Raw genomic sequence first — 22,025 nt, forward strand, 5'->3', positions numbered from 1 at the left:
GGTGGGAACGGAAGGCTTGGGGAGGGCAGGGTCAGGCAGGGAGAGTCTAGAGTAGGAGGGAGAGCTTGGGGCCAGGCCCAGGAGGAAGCTCCCAGGTTCAAGTTTGTCCCCAGCCACACAGCCCTCAGCACCTGTTCTTGGTGAAGTAGTTGGGATCAGAGCTGCTTTTCAAGAACGATCTGTTCTCAGGGACACCTGATAAGGGCCAGAGCAGGCCAGGTGCCACGGGGCAGCCCCTGGAGAATGTAGCGTGAACACCTGAGCGGCCAGCTAAGGACGCTCAGGTGTTCACAGGTACTGCTGCTCTGCATTTAGAAGTAAGAATTCACGTGACTGACTTGGGAGAACACCTCTTTGTGTAATTAGAGCACCTCGGCTTTGCCAGTCAGTCAACCACAAAGCATGGGCTGAGTTCTGCCACAAAATGCCAACATTGGGGCATGTGGCCCAGAGGGCAGCAGTGGGCCTTCAGGCCAGCTGATACTCTGAGTGATTGGGGTATGGAGGACGCTAGAACCTTCCTGGGCTTTGGTGTCTCCTCATCAGAGCAAGAATGGTAAGAGTGCCCACCTCCTGGGTTGCTCAGTGAGCATTCAATGAGGAAATGGCACCAAATGCTCGCAACAGTGCTGGCCAACGGATGCTGCCCCACCCTCCCTGTCACTGAGTCACCCTTACCCAGCTGTTTCTGTCTCAGTGTATATGTGCCCTGCGCTGTGTTCACCACTCATCTGTCCTCTCCCCACCCCCAGAACCTCAGCCCAGGAAGTTGGGGCTTTTTGTCTACTCTGTCACCCCATGTCCCGCATCAAGAATGGTGCCCTGGCACATGGCAGTGCTTGGTAAATATTGGTTGAGTGAAGCTTATGTGCTGGAGTAGAAGGTGGACCTCAAACAAGAAGTTGCAATGCTTTGAAGAAAATAAACAGAGAGGACGGATTGTATTGCCCAAGACGGTTGTGGGAAGGAGGCTCAGGGAGCAGGTAACATTTGAGCTGAAAGTCCAGGCATGAGAGGTGCCTTTTTAGGAGTCAAGGATGTGTTCCTGGTGTAGGGAACTCAGGTAGGTGCAGCATCCCAGGGGAGGCGGGAGGGAAGACCAAAGGGCGCCAGAGGCCCGGATGAGCCTTCAGGCTTTATTTAGAGAGTGAGGGGCCCCACGTTTTTGAGCGTTCACTCTGCTGTGATGCAGACTGAAGGGTAGGCTGGGCGTAGGGGACCCCTGAGCAGCTCTGAGCTAGACAGCAGCATTAGGGGCAGTGGGGTTAGAATTGTAGGGCTTGGGTGTTAGGTGCAGAGGTGAGGGTGGGAGGAGGTGCTCTTTCAGTCCTGGGCCCCACGCCTGCCATGCCATCCTCCCAGGCCTGGAACTGTATCCCCACTCCCACCCCCACTGCATTTTCTAGCCAGGCTGCACCTCCTGAAAGGCCATGGGCCCAACTGGAACCTGCTGCCTCTGGGGGAGGGGTTGTGTTGCCCGTTGCTAGGCACCCAGGTTCCGCCTGGCACTTGCGCAGTCATGCTGTGCACGCCATCCTTCCTGCTTTTGCTGCTCCCCCTGGCGATGCCTTCCCCGAGCTATGCCTGGTCACGGCCACTGTGGTACCAGGTGGGGCTGGACTTACAGCCCTGGGGGTGCCAGCCAAACAGCCTGGAGGGTTGCAGGGCCAGCCTGGGCTGCCCTGGCCACTGGATGGGACTGGGGGGGAACCACATCTACCCTTTGGCTGGGGTCACACTCACCTCCACCGCGTTGCTGCTGCTGATCAGCCGTAAGCTGCTGCAGAGGAGGCGCTCGCAGGCCGCCAAGAGCGAGGTGAGCACAGCACTGCTCCGTCCCCCACAGCCCCCTACGTCCACTTATACCCAGTGAACTCATATCCTCCTACCCATGTCCTGGGGGCCTCCTGCTGCCCACCGCTCACACCCCAAGGTCCCTACATCTGAGCACACCCATCAGCCCCTGGCCATTCCTCATGGCCAGTACCTGCCCCCATCCGTCTCCCTTTAATATCCCTATTCTTCGTCCCACCCCCATGGGCCCCATGGCCACTGTAGTCCACAGCAGATCCCTCATCGCCCTCAGCCCCCCTTCCCAGGCCCTTCTCCCTTGTCAACTTCTGTCCCATCCCTCCGCTGTCACTCCTGCCTCTTGGTCCTAGCCTCAACATCCGAAAGCAACCACTGGCCCCCCGGGATCCTGGAAACGGCACACCCTGATCTCAGACCGAACCCTACTCATCGGGGTCTTGCACATGCTGGATGCCCTCCTTGTCCAAATCGAGGGCCACCTGCAGCATCTAGCCACCCAGCAGCCAATGCAAATAAAGGGGACTCCCACCTCCAATGGGTGACCCAACACGTGCCTCTCTCTGCTTGGTGGCCAGCGGGGTGGGGGTGGCCTGAGGCTCTGGGCCAGGCTGGGCCTGTGTGCCTGTTCTCCCAGGCCAGCCTGGCCCCGGACCCCTTTGTACTTTGAGAGCCAGCAGACCTGTTGAGGCCTCAGTGCCCAGGATAGGTGGGCAGTTGGGGCTCAAGCTGGCTCACACGGCTCCATTGCCCCCACCAACTAACCTCTCCTCCCTAAGGTCCCACCCACAAATACAACGGCTCTTCTGGGGCGCCTCAGGGGCCCCCAGTGTGGTGGCAGAAAATCTGACCATCAGGTCAGACTTCCAGGGAGTGCTGCCCAGTAGTGATAACCTGGCTGAGTCAGATTAGGCTTCAGGGCCTGCGCTGGGGGTGGGGGCTGGAGGGTGAGCCCTGGCTGCCTTCATCCTTACGGTGTCTCAAACGTGCTCTGGTGCCCGAGTGGCCCTTGCTTCAAGGCCTCCAGAAGTGGCATGCAGGCTGAACTTCCCCAAAGGGTCCTCACCCTCTTCCCTTCTGCCACAGGCAATCCAGGTTGAGTGGATACTGAGGCCTATGCATTTTTAGTCTCTGTTTTATAAAAACCATAGAACATTATGAATTCAAAAATAGAAACAAGTGAATTAAAATAATGAGAAATGAGAAGTTACCAATGTTATAAAGTTGACAAATACTACAGTGCCAACTCCAGAACAATAACATTTGTGGTGACTTCTTGATACGTTTCTGTAATACTTTTTCCCCTACATTTTCTGACTGCTCACTCTGATGGCCTCTATGTAGGGTAAGGATTTTGTAATTAAATATTTTCCATACAGAGAACAGAAAAGATAATTCGGTCTTCTTTCTAACGTGGTTGATTGCGATTTGTGTTTTAGTTATTAATAGTTTAGAAAATTTGTTTCTCTATTTTTCTCAATTTGTTATTGATGGTGTCACATAAATGGCCTGGATTGTTTTCAATTTTGACAAATCGTCACCAACTTTCTTTCATATACATGCTGAATGATTTGGAAGAATTTTCCACAGATGGGCTTCTGGATCCACACATTTCAAACCTTGTTTTCCCTCTCTGGCCCACAGTTTTTCTAGCACTGGACACTGTGGGGCAGGTTCTAAATGCAGTAGGATCTTGCACTTCTGTCCTGACCAGGAGTGCTGACCCAACAGGAGGTCCCTGGAAGCCATTCCTACACCAGGACAGAAATAATGAGCTAACCATGCGCTGGAGTGGAGCAAACCGCAGAAATATTTCCCTCTGAACAGCATTAGAAATGTGCTGCCCATGTCCCCTTTCAAGGAAAGCCTGCTTCTGCCAGCACCTGATAAGGTAGCAAGAGGACAGGTCTGCCTCAGCAGGGGAGAGCCCCATCACAACTGGTTTCTCCCTCCCTCAGGTGCCAATCTTTTTTTTTTTTTTTTCAAGATTTTATTGGGGAAGGGGAACAGGACTTTACTGGGGAACAGTGTGTACTTCCAAGACTTTTTCCAAGTCAAGTTGTCCTTTCAATCTTAGTTGTGGAGGGCGCAGCTCAGCTTCAGGTCCAGTTGCCCGTTGCTAGTTGCTAGTTGCAGAGTCCAACTGCCAACAACTTTGTGGTTGAGAGCCCACTGGCCCATGTGGGAATCGAACTGGCAGCCTTCGGCATTAGGAGCACGGAGCTCCAACCACCTGAGCCACCGGGCCAGCCCATCTTAAAGGGCTCCCTGGTAAACACCCAGATCTCCCTCTTGGAGTCTGTTGCCCAGAGAACCCAGTCTGGGACAATCTCCAACTCACCTTCCGCTTGGCTGGACCCCAAAAATGTCACAGCCTCTCCAATGTCCCCACATAAAGGGAAGTGGGATAGAGGAGAATCCAAGTGGAAAAAGGACACAAGTCCTAACTGGATGCAGTTAGGTTATCTTAGTTTTGCAAGTTTTCTAAAAATACTTGATCCTATGGACAATACTGGGGCCCCCTCCCAAAGCCAGGAAGTAAAGGGCATTCAAGATTGAACTTCATCAGCCTCTTATTAGGCCCACTTCTATACAAGGTTTAATGAGCACCTACTGTTTGCTAGCCCTATTGTGGATGCCAGGATCTGCTGGTGCGCAGAACACTACTGGCTCCTCCCTCACCCGCTCACAAATAGGGGAGTGTGGTGGTGTTGGTGGTGAAATAGACTCAAGAAGTCAATTACTCTGCAGAGAGGTGTGCTGGCCCAGTCAGGGTGGGGCAGGTATGGGCTGATTGCTGGGACCTGAAGGATGAATGGGGTGATGAGAGGAAAGGGAGTGTTCCAGTCAGAAGGACTAGGGCCTGGTGGGGGAAGAGACCTTGACCTGTTCCAGGAACTATAAAGTGGTAGGGATTTCAGGGGAAAGAAGAAGCTCTGGAAAGCAGGAGGGAGCAGGCTGGGGAGGGGCAGGAGTCGATGCCTCCTAGGGAAGGTGTGGAATCTGTGGGTATGTTACAGTACATGGCAAAAAGAACTTTGCAGGTGGAATTAAGGTTAAAGAATTTAAAATAGGGAGATTATTCTGGATTATTTTGGTAGGCCTAAAATAATCACATGAGCTCTTCAAAGCAGAAAAGGAACACAGATTCAAAGTACTTGATCCTCTGCTGCTAGCTTTGAAGATGGTGGAAAGAGCCAAGGAATTCAGGTGGCCTCTAGAAGCCGGTGACGTGACCTCAGGTAGCAGCCAGGAAGAAAACAGGAAACCCAGTCCTACAAACCACAGGTCATTCTGCCAACAACCTGAATGACAAAGGACATATTCTCCCTTAGGGCCTCCAGAAAGGAACACAGCCCTGTTGATGCCTTGATTTTAGCCCAATGAGATCCACATTGGACTCCAGGCCTATAAAACTGTGAGATAATACATGTGTTGTTCTAAGCCATTAAATGTGTGATAATTTGTTATGGCAGCAATAGAAAACATATAGATGTTGGTATCAAGAGTGAGGTACCGGGCCGGCCCGGTGGCTCAGGCGGTTAGAGCTCCCTGCTCCTAAGTCCGAAGGCTGCCGGTTCGATTCCCACATGGGCCACTGGGCTCTCAACACAAGGTTGCCGGTTCAACTCGAGTCCCGCAAGGGATGGTGGGCACCGCCCCCTGCAACTAAGATTGAACACGGCACCTTGAGCTGAGCTGCCTCCTGGATGGCTCAGTTGGTTGGAGCAGCGTGTCCTCTCAACCACAAGGTTGCCGGTTCGACTCCCGCAAGGGATGGTGGGCTGTGCCCCCTGCAACTAGAAAAAAAAAAAACGGCAACTGGACCTGGAGCTGAGCTGCACCCTCCACAACTAAGACTGAAAAGACAACAACTTGAAGCTGAACAGCACACTCCACAACTGAGATTGAAAGGACAACAACTTGACTTGGAAAAAAGTCCTGGAAGTACACACTGTTCCCCAATAAAGTCCTGTTCCCCTTCCCCAATAAAATCTTAAAAAAAAAAAAAAAAAAAAAAAAAAAGAGTGAGGTACCGCTGCAACAAATTTTTTAAATGTGGAAATAGCTCTGGAATTGGGCAGTGAGCAAAGGCTGGAAGAATATCAATGAGCATAACAGAAAAAGCCCAAATTGCCTTTGTGTGGGTTCAGAATGAGCCCCCCAAGATATGCCTCAGTGGTACGTGGATTATTTTGAGCTAAAGTCAACTGAGGCCCTGTGGACTCAAGCGAAACTTTTACTCCTCCCCCACAACTATCTAGAGGAATTTGAATGAGGAACCTTGCCCATAATAAGAAATTATCAGAGATAACCTTTGTTGACCTATCTATATGGCAGGGCAAACTACTAATCACTGCTATGTCTCACCCTGCAATGACAATCTGAAGATTCAAGATGCATTACTCATCCCTAGCTCAGAATGCCTTGTACACCCATTTTCCCTTTCTATCTCTGAACCTCTCATGATGTAACGTTCCTGTGCACACAAAATTGAGCTTGATTTTCTCTTGTCAATCTGTCTCTTGTTGATTTTTCCACCAGCCTAAAGAATCAGAATAGGGAAAGGGGAATTTCTCTCCTCCCCCACACCTTCAACCGTTAGCGGAAACCTGAACTTGAAGAATGCTGCCAGTGAGGGCTCAGAAGGAAAGGGGAATGTGTTTTTGCAAACTATGAGAAAAGACCCAGGTCTTGTTGCTTGTGTGTTTTGTTTTCCAAATAAGGAATCCTTTTCAACTCCTTCCATGTCAACCGTTTGAATTTACTTCATTCTTTTAAAGAGAAAACCGTGACTTGCAGCAGCCTTCCTCTTAGCCCCAGGATGAGCCCCCCACCGCCCGCCAGGCCGCTCTGGGTACGCAGTGGAACCGAGGCACCCGCGGATCGCGAGAAATATCGCGCACTCTGCCTCCCACTGGTGAAAAGGGAAGACGGACTGGACCTCAGACAGACCCACGCGGGCCAATAGGGAGCTAGGTGGACTGATGCGCGCAGGTACCTGTGGATGCGCGGACAAAACCAGACACTAGCCAGGAGTGAATATCCTCAGCTTCCGCCAGGGGGCGGCCGAGCGCCAAGGCTGCGGTACTGCGCTTGCGCCTCGGGCGCCGCCGCGTCCACTTTACGCATGCGTGGCGCGGCCCAGGGCCGACTGGACTAGAAGATGGCGGCTTCCGCGGTTTGCCGGGCGGCCAATGCAGGGACGCGAGTGCTCCTGCGCACCCGCCGCTCGGTGAGGTGGCAGCAAGAGCGCGGGGCTCTGGGATGTGGGGCTTCGGGACGCGGACAGGGAATGGGATGTTAGGGGCAGCGAGTCGAGATTCGGGAGGTCGCGGGGTCAGAGCCGTGGGAAGGTCACGGCCTAGGACGGGGATGGGAGTCTCTCGGCGGGCCTGGGGGCGGGTATGGGGATCCCCCTGCGGGCCTGGTTGCTGAGGGGCGATCCCCCAACCCAGTACTCAGTCCCAGCCACCTCGTTCCAGCACCCGGCCCTGCTGAAGTCGCCTGCCTTGCGGGGCACCGCCACCTTCGCCCAGGCCCTTCAGAGCGTGCCAGAGACGCAGGTCAGCCTGCTGGACAACGGGCTGCGAGTGGCCTCGGAGCAGTCCTCCCATGCTACCTGCACGGTGAGTGGCGTCCCGCTGTCGAGAGGGGTCCTCCATAGTGGACCTGGAGTTTTCCCAGGTCTGGGGGTGACCTTGGGCTTGAGCTCTCTGTGGTTTGGGTCAGACTCCTGCTCATTCACGGCTGGATTGACCCTCCTACCCCAACCTCAACTCCAGCCCCACCTTGATTTCGGGGGTCGGGGTGGCAATCCTCACTGTAGTCAACACTCATTTAGCATATGATGCTTGCCAAGCAGGAGGCCAAGTTTTTTTCCAGCTTTTTCTTAAGCAACCGATACAAGAGGAGCAATTCTGTCTCCATTTTATAGTAAGAAAAAGAGGGTTCAGAGACATCACTTGACTACCAGCCTCACAGCTCAAAGTCCTAATCTCCTCACTAGACCAGTCATGCATTGCGGAGGAAATATATTTGTTTTATTTGTTTTGTGTGTTCATTTATTTTGTTCTTTAGATTCTACATATAAGATCATATAGTGTTTATTTGACTTAGTTCACTTACCATAATACCCTGTAGATCTGTCCATGCTGTCGCAAATGGTAAGGTTTCATTCCTTTCATAGCAGAGTAATATTCTATTGTATGTATGTACCACATCATCTTTATTCAGTTGTATGTTGATGGGCACTTGGGTTGCTTCCATATCTTGGCTGTTGTAAATAGTGCTGCAGTGAACATAGGGGCGCATGTACGAGGTGTGATCAAAAACTACGGTGAATGCTCCTGCCAAGTGCTGTCCAGCAGAAAGGGATCTTTAATATGGGAAGTGGTGCGTCGAATCTTAGTAACAGTGTATGACAAGTTTCATCCTATTCGGTGCAGTCAGTCGGGTGTGAGCTATGGTTGAGAGATGTGTTTTAAAGTGTGCTATAAATCGTGAATCACAGACAACGCATTAACGTGAAATTTTGTTTCAAACTGCAAAAAAGCGGTAAAGAAACACATAAAATGTTAAAATAGTTTATGGTGATACTGCCTTGACCATGAAGATGGTTTACAAGTGGTTCAGGCGATTTCGTTAATGGTTATGAATCAGTTGAAGACGAGAGATTGGGACATCCTCTCGGGACATCAAAAACCCAAGAGAATATTGAAAGAGTAAGTGCAATGATACGATCAAGCAGACAATTGACTATTAGAAATTTCTGAGGATCTGAACATCTCTTACAGTTCCATTCAAAGTATTTTAACAACAGATTTGAAAATGAAGTGAGTAACATGAAATTTGTTTCACGCGTTTAAACTGTTGAACAAAAAGCAATAGCGTTTGTCAATTTCGTTAGTTGTGTGATTGTGCTGCTTCAGGTTCCAGCTTTTTTTTTTTTTAGTCAGTGATTGAAATTTTTGCTTTTTTTTTTTAAACTTTTATGTGTTTTAAGTGTGTTTTTCTAGGATCCATCAGCTCCAAGTCAAGTAGTTGTTTCAGTTTAGCTGTGGAGGATGCAGCTCACAATGTCCCATGTGGGGATCAAACCAGCAACCTTATTGTTAAGAGCACCTCACTCTTAACCAACTTAGCCAACTGGCTCCCCCTGGCTTTTTAAAGCATCATCACAGGAGATGAAACTTGGGTCTATGGTTACGATCCTGAGATCAAGGTTCAGAATTCTCAGTGGAAATCACCCAGTTCTCCTCGTGCGAAAAAAATGCGTCAATCAAGACCTAACATCAAGATGATGTTAATTGTGTTTTTTGATCTTTATGGAATTGTGCAAGCTGAGTTTGTACCCAGGAAAGATGGTGAACTCTAACTAAGCCCTTATTAGAGCATTTAAGAAGTGATGTGATTAGCAAATAGAAATGGGCAAATGGTTTCATCCTCCATCGTGGCAGAGCTCTGTGTGGTCACACATCGCTTCTGGTATATGACAATTTCTGTCAAATAAAAGCATTAGGGTTTGTCCTCATCCACTTTATTCCCCGGATCTGGCACCATGCAACTTCTGGCTCTTCCCCAAAGTCAAAATGACCATGAAAAGTAAACGTTTTGAATCAACTCAGGACATCGAGGCAGCCACGACAGTGCAACTAAAGACACTCATGAAGGAGGACTTCCAGAATTGCTACAGAAAGTGGCAAGAATGATGGGATAAGCGTGTTTGAAGCGAGGGGGAGTATTTTGAGAGGAATTAATGGCAATGTGTTTTTTACTATAATAGTTTTATTTAAACATTCACCCTATTTTGTAATCACACCATATCTTTTTGAATCAGTGTTTTTTATTTTCTTGGATAAATATCCAGAAGTGGAATTGCTGGATCATTTGGTCAGTCTATTTTTAATGTTTTGAGGAACCTCCACCCTGTTTCTCATAGTGGCTGCACCAATTTGCAATCCCACAGTGCACGAGGGTTCCCTTTTCTCCATATCCTAGGGTAACTTGTTCCTTAGGATGTGGGAACACTTGTTTGTTGATTAATCACTTGTTTGTTGATTATTGATGATAGCTACCCTGACAGGTGTGAGGAGATATCTGATTGTGGGTTTAATTTGCATTTCCCTGATGATTAGGGATGTTGAGCATCTTTTCATATATCTATTGACCAGCTGTATGTCTTCTTGGAGAAATGTCCGTTCAGGTTGCAGAGGAAATACATTTGAAGATTCTAGTGAAATGGATAATTTTCTAAAAAATACAAAGGAATAGAATCTTGGCTTGATATATGAATAGCTGAGAATAGTCTCAAGAAATAAATTTCCCACTTATCCCCAACTTAAATTCTAGGGCTAAGTGGTTTTATTGGCAAGTTCTTTTAGTTTTTCAGGAACTAATAATATCCTTTGAGATGTTACTGAACACAGCAAAAGATGATGGGCAACTTCCTAATTACATGACACCTGTAGAAATGCTGTATTTCATGGACTGTAAGATGCTCTAGTTTGCAAGGAGCATTGCTGTGCTCCAGTGCCAGAGAAAGAATGCTGTCAGTTATAATCACAGGAGACCATGGATTGTAAAATGCATCTTGCTCTCCACTATGTTAGGTGTGAAATAGATGTTTATGGAAGAATTTGTGACACATTCTTAGCATCCCTTAGGAAAGTAGATGGGAAATTTTTAAATCCACTATGAACAAATAGTAAATTAAAAGAGTAAATCTGTGTGACCGTGTGGGGTAAGTGGTGTCATTTGTTTCAAGCACACCAGGAAGCTATTTAAAAAATTATAAGATTCTCTCATTGCGCGCCAAGGAGACACTTGGCAGTGTTAGGTGTTCAGGTCTGATTAAAAACTTTTTTTAAGTGTGAATGAAGGCTACTTCCTTGATATGATAAAATGTTCAGTGTCTAAATCAATAGCCTCCTTCCTTAATAATGAAAGGAGAAAATACGTTGTTTGCAAATAATGTGTTGCTTGCCTAGAAAAAACAATAAACTGAAAAAAGAGACTGAATTTTAGAATTTCATGTGGTGATAGGACCAGGTAAACATGCACAGTTAGAAACTTGGGCATCCTTTACAACTAGTCAGGAAGTACAGCAGGAAGGAGAGGTGATGAGGTGATACAGTGTGACTAGCCATTCAGCCAGTGGTGCCCTGTGTAACTCCAAGCACCGGGGTCCTATTTGGAGACAGCTGTCCCCCACCCTGGGACCATGAGCCTCAGCTTTGGCCTGTGTGGCTGGGGGTCCTGGGCTTTTGCTGAATCAGCCAGGGTGGGTGGTAAGTGGGGCTGGGGTGGTTTGTTTCCTTTATCTGTGGCTTGCTGTCCAGGTGGGGGTGTGGATTGACGTCGGCAGCCGGTATGAGACCGAGAAGAACAATGGGGCCGGCTACTTTGTGGAGCATCTGGCTTTCAAGGTGAGGCTCCTGAAGTCCTGTGTCTCCCCTGGGCTTGGGGCTACCTGTTCCTCCTGAGGATGCAGGTTAGAAAAGTCGGCCTCCTGAGTTAGGGGCTTCAGCTGGGGGGCAATGTCTGGCTGGCCTTTCTGGAAGGAGCTGTGTGGGCTTAGCTGCACCTGAGTGAGTGCCTGTCTGCTAGCTGGTGAGCCCCTGCACTGGCCCCCAAGTCAGAAAAACCCCAGGGAGCCACAGGAGCCCCGCTCTTCACCAGAAAGGCCAGGCCTGTGTCGTATGCATGCACTGCTGTGGACTTGCGGGGCACCCGTAGTGAGACCGTGCATCAGAACACGCCCACAGACGTGGGTGGGCGTGCGTTCTTGTACCGTGCTGTGCTCTGGTGAACTGCCTGGGCACGTCTTGTTTGTACAAGTGAGTGCTGAGCTTTCGGGAGGGTGGAGACAACCATCACTAGCCCCTCAGTCAGCCTGTGTGGGCGCGGAGTAGAGCCTGAGTCTTTTAAATGACACGGGGTGGGCAGGGGTATAGAGCAGGAGCAGGCAGCCTCGCCAGCTGCAGCATCACACGTGTGTGTGCCAGTGGACAGCACCACTGCCACACGCACAGGACCAGGGTTCGGTCCCACAGAGGCCATGGCGCACATGCATGTGCCTATGTGTGCACGCGCGCGCACACAGTCATGCATGTTGGGGGAGTGGGTCGTGGCAGCATCACCTGGACGGTGAGCTTGCCTGACCACGACTGTCGGGGAGGGGGAGTGCTGGTAGTCAGGTCAGGCTGTTCGGGGCGCTCTGGATCTCAGGAGATGCCTGCTTTGGTCATGCCCTTCTTTCCGAGCCCTCGGCTCTCTCCCTTCTTTTGGCCCGTGATGCTGTGGCCCTGGTCAGCCCAAGGCCTGCTCAGCACTTGGGGAGCACACACACTGGGCCCTGCAGCCCCATCCTATTTGCTGAGGGGGTTACCTGTGGTCACTGGTTCTGCGGAGACTTGAGCCTGAGGGTCCTGTGCTCTCCAGTGACTCCTGATCGGCCCTGTCGATGTCTGGTTCCAGGGAACAAAGAATCGGCCTGGCAATGCCTTGGAGAAGGAGGTGGAGAGCATGGGGGCCCATCTCAATGCCTACAGCACTCGGGAGCACACGGCTTACTACATCAAGGCGCTGGCCAAGGACCTGCCGAAAGGTGATGCCTGGGCTGGGGACGGCACTGCAGGGGTGCAGAGGACAGGCAGGCAGGAGCCCCTGGCATGGCCGAAGAAGGAGGTTACCCTTGGTGTATGGCCTTGCCGCAAGGCAACCGGGGTGCCAGGCCTGGGGGGGTTGGGCTGTTACTGGTCTCCGGTGGCCCGTCTGGTGCCCAAACCTGCCCTTGCATCCAGCTGTGGAGCTCCTGGCGGACATTGTGCAGAACTGCAGCCTGGAGGACTCCCAAATTGAGAAGGGGCGTGATGTGATCCTGCGGGAGCTGCAGGAGAACGACGCATCCATGCGGGACGTGGTCTTTGACTACCTGCACGCCACGGCGTTCCAGGGCACTCCTCTCGCCCAGGCGGTGGAGGGGCCCAGTGAGAACGTCAGGTGAGAGCGGGCTGTGCTCGGGGTGGAATTCGTGCCCCCATTCTGGCCTAGCCAGGCCACGTCCACACGGGTTTGGTTTTACTTGGTTACCTGCCTGTGCTGTTCATTTTCCTAATTCACACAACTGGAGACGTTTTCTGTGTTGCCATGTGGTCACCTATGAATCTTCTAATTCCTGTGGGGTCTTTGCTCCAGTTCAGGGCTTTGTTTTAGGATACGTTTCTACGCATGTCTTGACAACCTGAGTGCGGGAGGGTCTAGGTATCCCATCCATGTGGCTTCTTGTCCTCTAGTGGGACGAGCTCTAATGCTGCCCCTCAAGAGCCCCCCAGTGTTAGCTTGCACCCCACTCACGAGGGCTATGAGCCTGTCCTGAGGTCAGATGTGAGGTGGGACCAGGCGGCGGCTGGGCCCCGGAGGGGTGGGTGGCATTGATGGGGAAGGGATCGAGCAGTGTGCTAGGGCTTGCTCTCTCTAGAGAAGCCATGTCTCTCCTTGTCTGCTCAGCCCTGCCTTGTGTGACCCAGATCACTCTGGTTTGGGGGAGGTATTGACCCCTTGGCTGTATGTCGTGCAGGAAGCTGTCTCGTGCTGACCTGACTGAGTACCTCGGCCAGCATTACAAGGCCCCTCGCATGGTGCTAGCAGCGGCTGGAGGTGAGTGATGGGCTCGTTGAACCCCTTTGGTAAAGAGTGAGTAGTCACCGGCCTTGGTCACCAGGGCCCAGGTCTCCTGGTTCTGACCATAGGGGATCTTCTACCCTGGGGACCCAGTTCCTGCCCTGTCCTTGAAGGGAATAGCCTCTCTCCTCTGCCCTCTGAGGTGGGGAGGGATTCTGCACTGCCGCCGCCACTGGGACTGGCCACACAGGATGTTTCCCCAGTACAGGCCTTTCTCAGCCTCACTGGTCTTAAGGAGACCCAGTTTAGAGGCTGGTGGGAGATTCAAACTCCCAGGCCTGTTCCTCGTGGCCTTGCCATTAAGCAAATCAGGCTTTGAATGTGTGATGATGCACATTTGATGACAGACTAGAAAGTGCCTTGAAAGAAAGGCACAGGTTGGTAGGGGAATTTTAACAGGGGACTCAGATTTGGAGGTTAAGGGGCTGCTTTTGAAGCACATGTCGTTTGAACAGAGGCCTACGGAATGGTGGGACTTAGGTGGGGAGTGGTGCACCTGAGCAGAGGGGAAGGACAGGGTCATGGCCGGATGTATGTTTTAAGGCTTGCTCTGCTGCTACGGGGGGGGCCAGAGCGGAGACAAGCAGACCAGGGAGGGTCCTGCCAGGAGATGGAGGGAAAGAAGTAGGTGGACTCAAGATGGTTGTATAGATGGAAACTTGATGGAGGTCTGGACGTGGGAGTGGGGGTGGGAGCAGGGTCAGGGATGCTTCCCCGGCTTATGGCCTCGGCAACTGAGTGGGTGAGAAAGGTTGATAGGAGGAGCACGATTGGTGGCTTTGGGGCCATCGAGCCTGGGGACCAAGAGCAGTTGGAGCTACTGGCATATCAGACTGGAGCCCAAGAGGATCTGAGCTCAGAAGGGAAGGCACAGGCACCTAGTGGGCTGTGCTTGGGAAGGCCGCCCACGGCCCCAGTGCCCAACGGGCAGGGTGCTGGGGCAGCACAGACCTCCTGTTGAGAGAGGAAGTAAGGTCCAGCAGGGGTCCTGAAGGCGTGAGTTCGTAATGGTACTGGTAGATGTCCCCAGGCTTCAAGGGACCCCAGAGCTAGTCACAGCCCTGCAGTAGCACTTCCTCATGCCTTCTCACTCGCCGCCCCTCACGGGCAGCTGCCAGGATCTGCTTGAGGTAGGGCAGGTGGCCTGTGTCCAGGGAGCCCATCTTGTCCTTGATGCCAGTGAGAACGCATCACTTCGGAGCCCCTTTTGAGTCTCAGCTGTTTCCTGTGGCTGAGGTGATGGGAGCTGTTCAGCCCTGCGGTGCCAGCCCTGCCCAGGAAGCAGTTTGTCTGTGGGGGATCTCCTTCCCTCACCCTGTCCTGATGTCAAGTCTTCCTTCTACTGTCTCCCGCCAAAACACACAGGGGGTCCTACTCTTGTGCGTGATGCCCCTACTCTGTGCCTCGGACCCTGGCTGGCCAGTAACACTGCTCTGTCTCGGCAGGGGTGGAGCACCGGCAGCTGGTGGACCTCGCCCAGAAGCACTTCGGCAGCGTGTCTGGGACTTACGCAGAGGATGCTGTGCCCGCTTTCGCTCCATGCCGCTTCACTGGCAGCCAGGTGGGCTGCCCGGTGGGCAGGGGTAGTGCTCTCCGCCGGGGCCTCTGGGAGGACCCATGTGTGCATGGGTAGCTTCACGACTCCAGAGATGCCTCAGGACGTGGGAAGGGGTCCCGTGGCTGCTTCCCCATAAGCACACGTGTTCACACTTGTATGCGCACACTCCGCCCACACCTGGCACCTTTTCTGTTCACCTGGGCTGTCTGGCTGTCCCTCAGTCTTGCCATATACTTTTCAGATCTGCCACCGTGATGATGCCCTGCCTTTGGCCCATGTGGCCATTGCAGTGGAGGGGCCTGGCTGGGCCAACCCGGACAATGTGGCCCTCCAAGTGGCCAATGCCATCATCGGCCACTATGACTGCACTTACGGTGGTGGCGTGGTGAGTGCCAGGGCCTTGCCTTCAGAGAAGAGTGGGTTCTGGGACTGTGTGCTCTTGTCCTATGGGGCTCAGGGTGTGGGCCGCAGACAGAAGGGTGGGTGCTGACTACCCTTCCCCTGGCAGCACATGTCCAGCCCACTGGCTTCTGTCGCCGTGGCCAACAAGCTGTGCCAGAGTTTCCAGACCTTCAATATCTGCTACGCAGAGACGGGCTTGCTAGGCGCACACTTCGTCTGCGACCGAATGAGTGTCGATGACATGATTTTCTTCCTGCAAGGCCAGTGGTGAGTGCCGGCCCCGTAGTGCCGGGTGGGGGGGGCCTTGGAGCAGGCCGGAGAGGCAGCCCCCTCAGAGAGCGCACCCCGCCCCCTGCTCTAGGATGCGCCTCTGCACCAGCGCCACGGAGAGTGAGGTGCTTCGGGGCAAGAACATCCTCAGAAATGCCCTGGTGTCTCACCTGGATGGTGAGTCCTGCAGCCCCTGGGGGCGGGTGGGGTGGGTACCTCCTGGCAGTGACAGCCCCGTGTGGCCAGCATTCCTAACCAAAATTGGAAAGGAACACTTTGGAGGTCACTCCATACCCTCCCACCCCACCCATAGAGGCTTAGAGCTTCCGATACAGGTGTGTGTGGCCAGGGCAACAGCCCATTGCTGCAGTAATGGGTTGTGAGCAGCGGTCAGGCCACGATCCAGGTGTCAGCCTGAAGCTGAGGCTGAGTGGGTGCCAGTGGTCCGGGTCTGGACCGGGTGGACACGTAAGCCTCCCCCACCCTCACAGGCACCACTCCCGTGTGTGAGGACATCGGACGGAGTCTCCTGACCTATGGCCGCCGCATCCCCCTGACCGAGTGGGAAAGCCGGATCGCGGTAACGTGGACCCCTGGGAGAGGTTCTGGACTTTTGACCGAGCAGACTCGTAGAGGGCGGGGAGTTGAGGCCCGACAGCGGAGGCTCCTCTGTAGGCATCCCCGGTATCCTAGGCAGCATCGTTTGCAGGGCTGGTGTAACTGGCCGGGGGGAGGGGGGCCAGGCAGGCACAGGCACTGGGGATGAAAGAGCCCTGCTGCCTTGCCCCTTTGGGACGAGGGGGCAGCTCCATGGTCCCCGTGGAAGATACCAGTCAGCTGGGTAGTGTTGATGGCAGAGGTGGCCCTGGTGCCTGTCAGTCAGTGTGCCCTGTGCTTCCCCCTGCAGGAGGTGGATGCCCATGCCGTGCGTGAGGTCTGCACCAAGTACTTCTACGACCAGTGTCCAGCACTCGCTGCACTGGGTAAGTGACTGAGAAGGCCTGCTTTTTTGTCTTTCTCTTTGGGCCCTTCTCTTGGCCTCCCCACCCCCCAGCCTACAGTGGGAGCAGCAAGTTGAGGCCCCTAGGAGTCTCTGCCCAGTAGTCTGGCTGCCAGGGAGTTCTTGCTCAGAAAACCTGTCCCAGCAGCTCCCTGACTCCCTGCCAAGGTGCCTCCATCGGTACCCCGCACCCGCCAGGTAACGGACACCTCCATGTGTGGGGTGGGGCTCTGAGGGCCAGAGCATGCAGGGACAGGCTCAGCACCCCTAGAGGAATGTTCTTTTCCTTCTTTCCACTCAAAGCCTGTCTTGTGCTGCTCTGGGCAGCTCTGAATTGGGTGCGGCACAGGGCCAGGTGTCCCTGTACCAGCCAGGTACCCCACCCTGACACCCCACCCTATCCCCACAGGCCCCATTGAGCAGCTCCCAGACTACAACCGGATCCGTAGCGGCATGTTCTGGCTGCGCTTCTAGGCTGGAAGCCTGTGCGGGCAAGAGGGCGGGGCCAGTGTGCATGGTCCCCCCACCAGAAACAAGCCACCTGGGCTCTTCAAACCTGTGCTACAGATTACCACCAATAAAGGCCTGTGTTGAGAACTGTGTTGTCCCTCTCTTGGCTTTGGCATGGAGTCCACTGGGCAGTGGATGGGGGAGTAGGGACTTCCCCCCCCCAGTTCTGTACCTCTGGGATCCTTCTGCCTTCCCACAGGCTGATGTGTCCTCAGCCAGGGGCAAGCGTGGGGGTGCAGCGTGGAGGCCGGAAGCCTTTGATGCCTGCAGGGAGCTCAGGCCAGATGTTTCCACTTAGCCACGTGGGGAATGCCCCTGGCCAGTCTGTCCCAAGAATGAGGTGGCGTCCATGGCAACTGCAGGCCCAGCCTTTGCCCTGGTAGCAGTCTAAGCCTGGGGCCTCAGGGGCCTCAGGTGGGAATCCCCTTATTGTGTGCACTGTGCAATCATCTGGCTGTCCCAGGTCCCCTGGATGGACCAAGGACTGTCCCTGAGGAAGCCACCTTCATATGTTTACTCTGGATTCTGGGAGGAGGACAGCCTGGAGCATAATGTTCCCATTGGGTTTCTAACTGCTGCCTGGACAGGCAAGGCAAGAATCCTTTGCCTCGATTTGATTTGCTGCTGACTCAGGTTCCAAGAATAGCCCTGAGCTCAGTGGGGCCTGAGCCCCCTCCCTTGACTAGGTCTCTCCCAGGCAAGTCCTGAGCTGCTGGCCCCACCGTCTCCTCCCCATCTTCCAGAGGCAGCGAGGACCTGGTGGAACGCTCAGCTGTCTAGCCCCCTGCCACCCTTGGGCACTGGTCTGTAAGGCAGGTGGGCAGGTAGGCCCCTCTTCCTGCGCCCCTAACCCTCTGCAATCAGGTTGGGGCTTCATTTCTAAGCCCAGGCATGACCCTCAGGCTCCAGGTGTGCTAGACACAAGAGCTTCATGCCAAGCCATGGAATGTGATGCAGAAGCGTGTGGCAGAGGCGCATTGGAAGTTACCAGGAAAAGTGACTTGGTCAGCCTGAAGTTTAGCATGGGGACTCAGGCCAGATTTGGTGGCAACCTGGTGAGCTGCACTATGGCGGAGCAGAGGTCATGGCTGTAGGAAGAGGTAGAGTGGGCTGTGGGGGACACAAGCAGGACAGCATCCCCAACAGCGCTGGGGTACCTAGGGGAATGGAAGGTGAGAGGAGCGGAGCTTGGCCTGCCCAGCTTTTGCTCGCAGTTCTGGGAGAAATTTGGAGTGCCCAGGACAGTGGGATATGGGGCTGGAATCCTGAAAAGGGGCCCCCGTTGGAAATAGATATGGTGCAATCTGGCAGAGGCGGTGACTGAAGCCAGCTTGGGAAGGAAAAGAACAGCTCCGGGCCCCCCTGCCCTGATGGAGGGAGCTGCCTCTGGGGCTGTCCTAGGACCTGTGCCCGCCAGGAGGCTGGAGCCAGGGGCCTCGGAGGACCATAGCCCTGCACCTGAGCCTCCTGGGAGCTCCAGACCTGCATGCGGCCCCAGCCGTGCTTCTACCACCCCAACAGCCTCTTTCAGCACTTTTTGAGTGACCCCCGTCACAGCAGGCGGCCCTCCTTTCTTTTGGAGACCCCTCATGGTTCTGATGAGGTTTTCCTGAACACCCTCTCCGCTCAGCCTCTAGTTTCCCCTACAGGCTGGACCCACACTTATGTCCATAATGTACATGCCAGTTCTGCCCTGCTCTCACCCCCGCTCGCGTGCGAGAGAAGGGGAGGGTGTTGGTGACTGACTGCCTCTGTAAGGAGAAATGTCTGGTTCTCTGCTGCCCTCACCTGTAGGACAGCTTCGAGGGGTGGAGGGTGCTAGGAAAAGGTTCTGGGTCTATGAGTCATAGCACGGCATCCCAGGATAATTAGGGGGATGGGTCAGTGAGAAAAGTAGCTCCCGCCTCTGGGCAATAGAACAGTATAGATGGACTTCATTGCTCCCAGCTATGGCTATACCCCAAACCTCAGGCCCTGGAGGAGTCCAGGGAAGACAACTTTAACAGAAGTGCTGTCCGCATCTCTCCCCACTCAGCCTGTGGATCCCCAGGGGAGGCTGTGGGGCCAAGCATGTTGGAAGGGCCCGGTAGCAGTGGGGAGGGTAGATGTATTTCCTGAGCTGCCAGAATTATCCAGGACTGGCAGAAAAGAAAAAGAAAAAATCGGGGCCTGCATTCTTGAGAGTCTCTGCTTTAGACTCATCTCACGATAGCGGTCCTGATCTGGAGGTGTGTTGGAGGGGCTCCATCCACGGTCACAGAAGCCAGTTGAGGGACATGTGGGTGGGAAGTCAGGCTGGTTAAGGGGAGATGAATGGGGCAAGGGTTATGAAGGTGGAAGCCGTAGGTGGACTGTGAGGGCAGTGAAGAGAGGGGCCCAGGGTGACTTCTGGGCCTGGTGGGATGATGGGTAGAAGCAGGTCTTCAAGGAGATGAGATTGAAGGAGGGGACTCAGGCAGGCCAGAATGAGGAGGTGTAGGTAGGGGACCTGGCTTGGGGCAGGACAGGCCCATGAGAGGGGTTGTAGGCAGGAGGGGGTGAATTCCTGAGAAATGAGCTGTGTGTGGTCCCACCCTCCACTCACCGGTAGCCCCTCCCTGCAGGCACAGCTGGATGGCATCTGCCTGGGACTGGTTCAGGGCATAGTAGGGGGTGCAGGACACTGGGATGGACACGTATGCGTAAACATGACACAGATTCCCTCCTCCTAACTTCCCCCTCCAGATGGGGGGGGTTGGACATTACTTGGGGGCAGCTCAGTGGATTTCCCTGGGATGAGCCCAGAGCCCTTATTTGCTGGGGGCTGCTCAGCTTGAAAAGGGGACCAGGGTGTGGTACAGGAGACCCAACAGACAGAGCGATAGCTGAATCACAGGAGTGGCCGGCGGGACTCATGGCCCGAGGGCTCGTCTGGGCACCCGCATAGGGTGGGGGGTGAGTCATCTCCAGCTGCAGCCTCAAACCCCCACCCCACCCCATCCTGCTGCCTCTTTGGTCCCCAGGAACCTATGGAAACTCCAGCCTCCAGCAGTCACTTCACTAATCACTCCGTTTGACCTAAAGCAGCCAAGACCTCTGACCCTAGATGAGGTTGGAAGGGGCTCCCTCAGCATCTGTAGAGAACCTTCTGGGGGATTCCCAGAAGCCATAGGAGGTGGGGTCTTTACATTTAAGTGGAGTCAGATCGTCTGTCCAGGGGAGGGGTGGTGGGGGCGGCGACCTCTGGGACGGTGGGTGGAGGCGGGCCCCTGGGTCCCCGCCTGCCGCTCCGCCCCCCAGGATTAGGGACTTTTCTCTGCTGTGGCCGCGGGACTGCGGCGGCGGCTGGCGGAGGGAGCCGGCGGACCCGCAGGCAAGCCCGGGACTGGGGGCCGGGAGCGCGGGGCGCGGACCTGCCAAGGCTGCGGGAGCCGAGGGGCAGAGGCGGGGGTCCTGGCTGACCGTTTACCACACCCAGGATGAAGCTGCCGCTCCTGGTGGCCACGCTCTGCGCCGGGATCCTGGCAGGGGCGCCCCAAGCGCGGGCCCAGCACAGGGAAAGAGGTGGGCACGACTAGGAAGGACCCCGTCCAGGACACTGCACTCTGTCACCCGCGGCTGCACTCGGCCTCCATCTGGGATGCCCCGCAACACGACCCCGCGTGCAGGCCTCCTGACTTTCCTCGGACTCCCCAAACGCTCCGCAACCCGCGCTGCGTCTCCCAAACGGCACCCCAGCCTATTCAGACCCAAAGGCTAACTCCCCAGATGCGCGCTGGGTCCCCTTCCCTATGTCACTCTGCGCTGAGCCCCCGAGGCCAACCTCAGTCCCAGATACACCCCCGGCTCAGGCGACTCTCCCTCCCCACCAATGCTCCACGGAGTCGCCTGTGGCCACCATCTCGGCTCCTCCAAGGCGCACAGGCCCGAGCTGGCCGGAGCCTGTCTGCAGAGCAGATAAGGGCTACTCCCCGGTCCCCAGCAACTCGTCCGAAGGGACCACAGTGCCGGGAGGGGGAGGGGAGCGTGAAGGGGGATGGGCTCCAAGAAGAGGTCGTGATCGCTCCTTCCCCCATCCCCAAAGTGACCTGCACGCGCCTTTATGCGGCTGACATCGTGTTCCTGCTGGACGGCTCCTCGTCCATCGGCCGCAGCAACTTCCGCGAAGTGCGTGGTTTCCTTGAGGGGCTGGTGCTGCCCTTCTCCGGAGCAGCCAGTGCACAGGGTGTTCGCTTCGCTGCAGTGCAGTACAGTGACGACCCACGGTGAGTGGTGCTGGAGCTGGGGGCCCAGAGCTGCCCCCAGGGTCCCTCCCCCAGATAGGTGCGAAAATCCACCAAGACCCAGGCTTTGGGGAACCCAGAGCCCCGCCAGGACCTCCTCTTGAGACAGGGCAGAGATCTCCTAGGTAGAGCCCTGGCACCTGAGGCAGCTCCAGACTAGTGCCCTACCAAAGACAAAGGCTGTGCTACCTGATCTGAACATGGAGAGCTCAGGGGGGCCCAGGGGCCCCAGATGCCTCATGGTTGCTGGACTCCCTGTGTTCTGGCCCCTTGGTGCCTTCTGCCTCTCCACTCACTAGAGGGCCTTCCTGTCTGGCTAATATCCACCTCCCTACAACTGGGCCCTTCCTCCTACACTTATTTAATTAATCAGACATCCTGCCCCGCCCCTGCCCCAGGCTGGGAGCCCCAAGGGCTGCAGGCCTGCCCAGGCCCAGCCACAGGCAGGACACAAAGGGACACTTGAGGAGTTGGTTAACTTGGGGGCTTCAGAGGTGGAGAGCAGGAATCACAGGACCAAGAGGACCTT

At 54.6% G+C, this 22,025-nt stretch overlaps 3 protein-coding genes across 3 annotated transcripts in view; all 3 read left to right on the plus strand.

Annotated features, from left to right (window-relative positions):
• Positions 1-26: 26 nt before the first annotated feature.
• TMEM89 (transmembrane protein 89) lies at positions 27-6,584 on the plus strand. Its single transcript, XM_019723928.2, has 4 exons — positions 27-1,816; positions 2,163-3,767; positions 4,944-5,322; positions 5,843-6,584. Exons 1-2 carry the CDS (start codon positions 1,520-1,522, stop codon positions 2,352-2,354), a joined length of 489 nt encoding a protein of 162 aa, XP_019579487.1. The 5' UTR covers positions 27-1,519; the 3' UTR covers positions 2,355-3,767; positions 4,944-5,322; positions 5,843-6,584.
• Positions 6,585-6,885: 301 nt separating this feature from the next.
• UQCRC1 (ubiquinol-cytochrome c reductase core protein 1) lies at positions 6,886-17,321 on the plus strand. Its single transcript, XM_019723927.2, has 13 exons — positions 6,886-7,045; positions 7,296-7,439; positions 11,151-11,237; positions 12,289-12,418; positions 12,615-12,813; positions 13,391-13,470; positions 14,940-15,055; positions 15,294-15,437; positions 15,561-15,721; positions 15,816-15,901; positions 16,216-16,304; positions 16,632-16,707; positions 17,134-17,321. Exons 1-13 carry the CDS (start codon positions 6,977-6,979, stop codon positions 17,196-17,198), a joined length of 1,446 nt encoding a protein of 481 aa, XP_019579486.1. The 5' UTR covers positions 6,886-6,976; the 3' UTR covers positions 17,199-17,321.
• A 3,224-nt stretch (positions 17,322-20,545) lies between these two features.
• Positions 20,546-22,025, plus strand: part of LOC109443487 (uncharacterized) — a 31,086-nt gene continuing 29,606 nt past the window's right edge. The window contains exons 1-2 of the mRNA XM_019723923.2: positions 20,546-20,777; positions 21,298-21,478. Coding sequence (XP_019579482.2) covers positions 20,693-20,777; positions 21,298-21,478 — 266 coding nt within the window. The 5' untranslated portion in view covers positions 20,546-20,692. The remainder of the gene's footprint in view (positions 20,778-21,297; positions 21,479-22,025) is intronic.

Source organism: Rhinolophus sinicus, linkage group LG10 (assembly GCF_036562045.2).
Source record: "Rhinolophus sinicus isolate RSC01 linkage group LG10, ASM3656204v1, whole genome shotgun sequence".
Lineage (NCBI taxonomy): Eukaryota > Metazoa > Chordata > Mammalia > Chiroptera > Rhinolophidae > Rhinolophus > Rhinolophus sinicus.

Excerpts from the sequence above, each read along its gene's own strand:
- TMEM89 (XM_019723928.2), top strand. The coding sequence starts at position 1,520 with ATGCTGTGCACGCCATCCTTCCTGCTTTTGCTGCTCCCCCTGGCGATG. Across the intron at positions 1,817-2,162 it reads CGCAGGCCGCCAAGAGCGAG|CCTCAACATCCGAAAGCAAC; the intron begins GTGAGCACAGCA and ends TCTTGGTCCTAG.
- UQCRC1 (XM_019723927.2), top strand. The coding sequence starts at position 6,977 with ATGGCGGCTTCCGCGGTTTGCCGGGCGGCCAATGCAGGGACGCGAGTG. Across the intron at positions 7,440-11,150 it reads CCTCCCATGCTACCTGCACG|GTGGGGGTGTGGATTGACGT; the intron begins GTGAGTGGCGTC and ends CTTGCTGTCCAG. Across the intron at positions 15,902-16,215 it reads CCTGGTGTCTCACCTGGATG|GCACCACTCCCGTGTGTGAG; the intron begins GTGAGTCCTGCA and ends CCACCCTCACAG.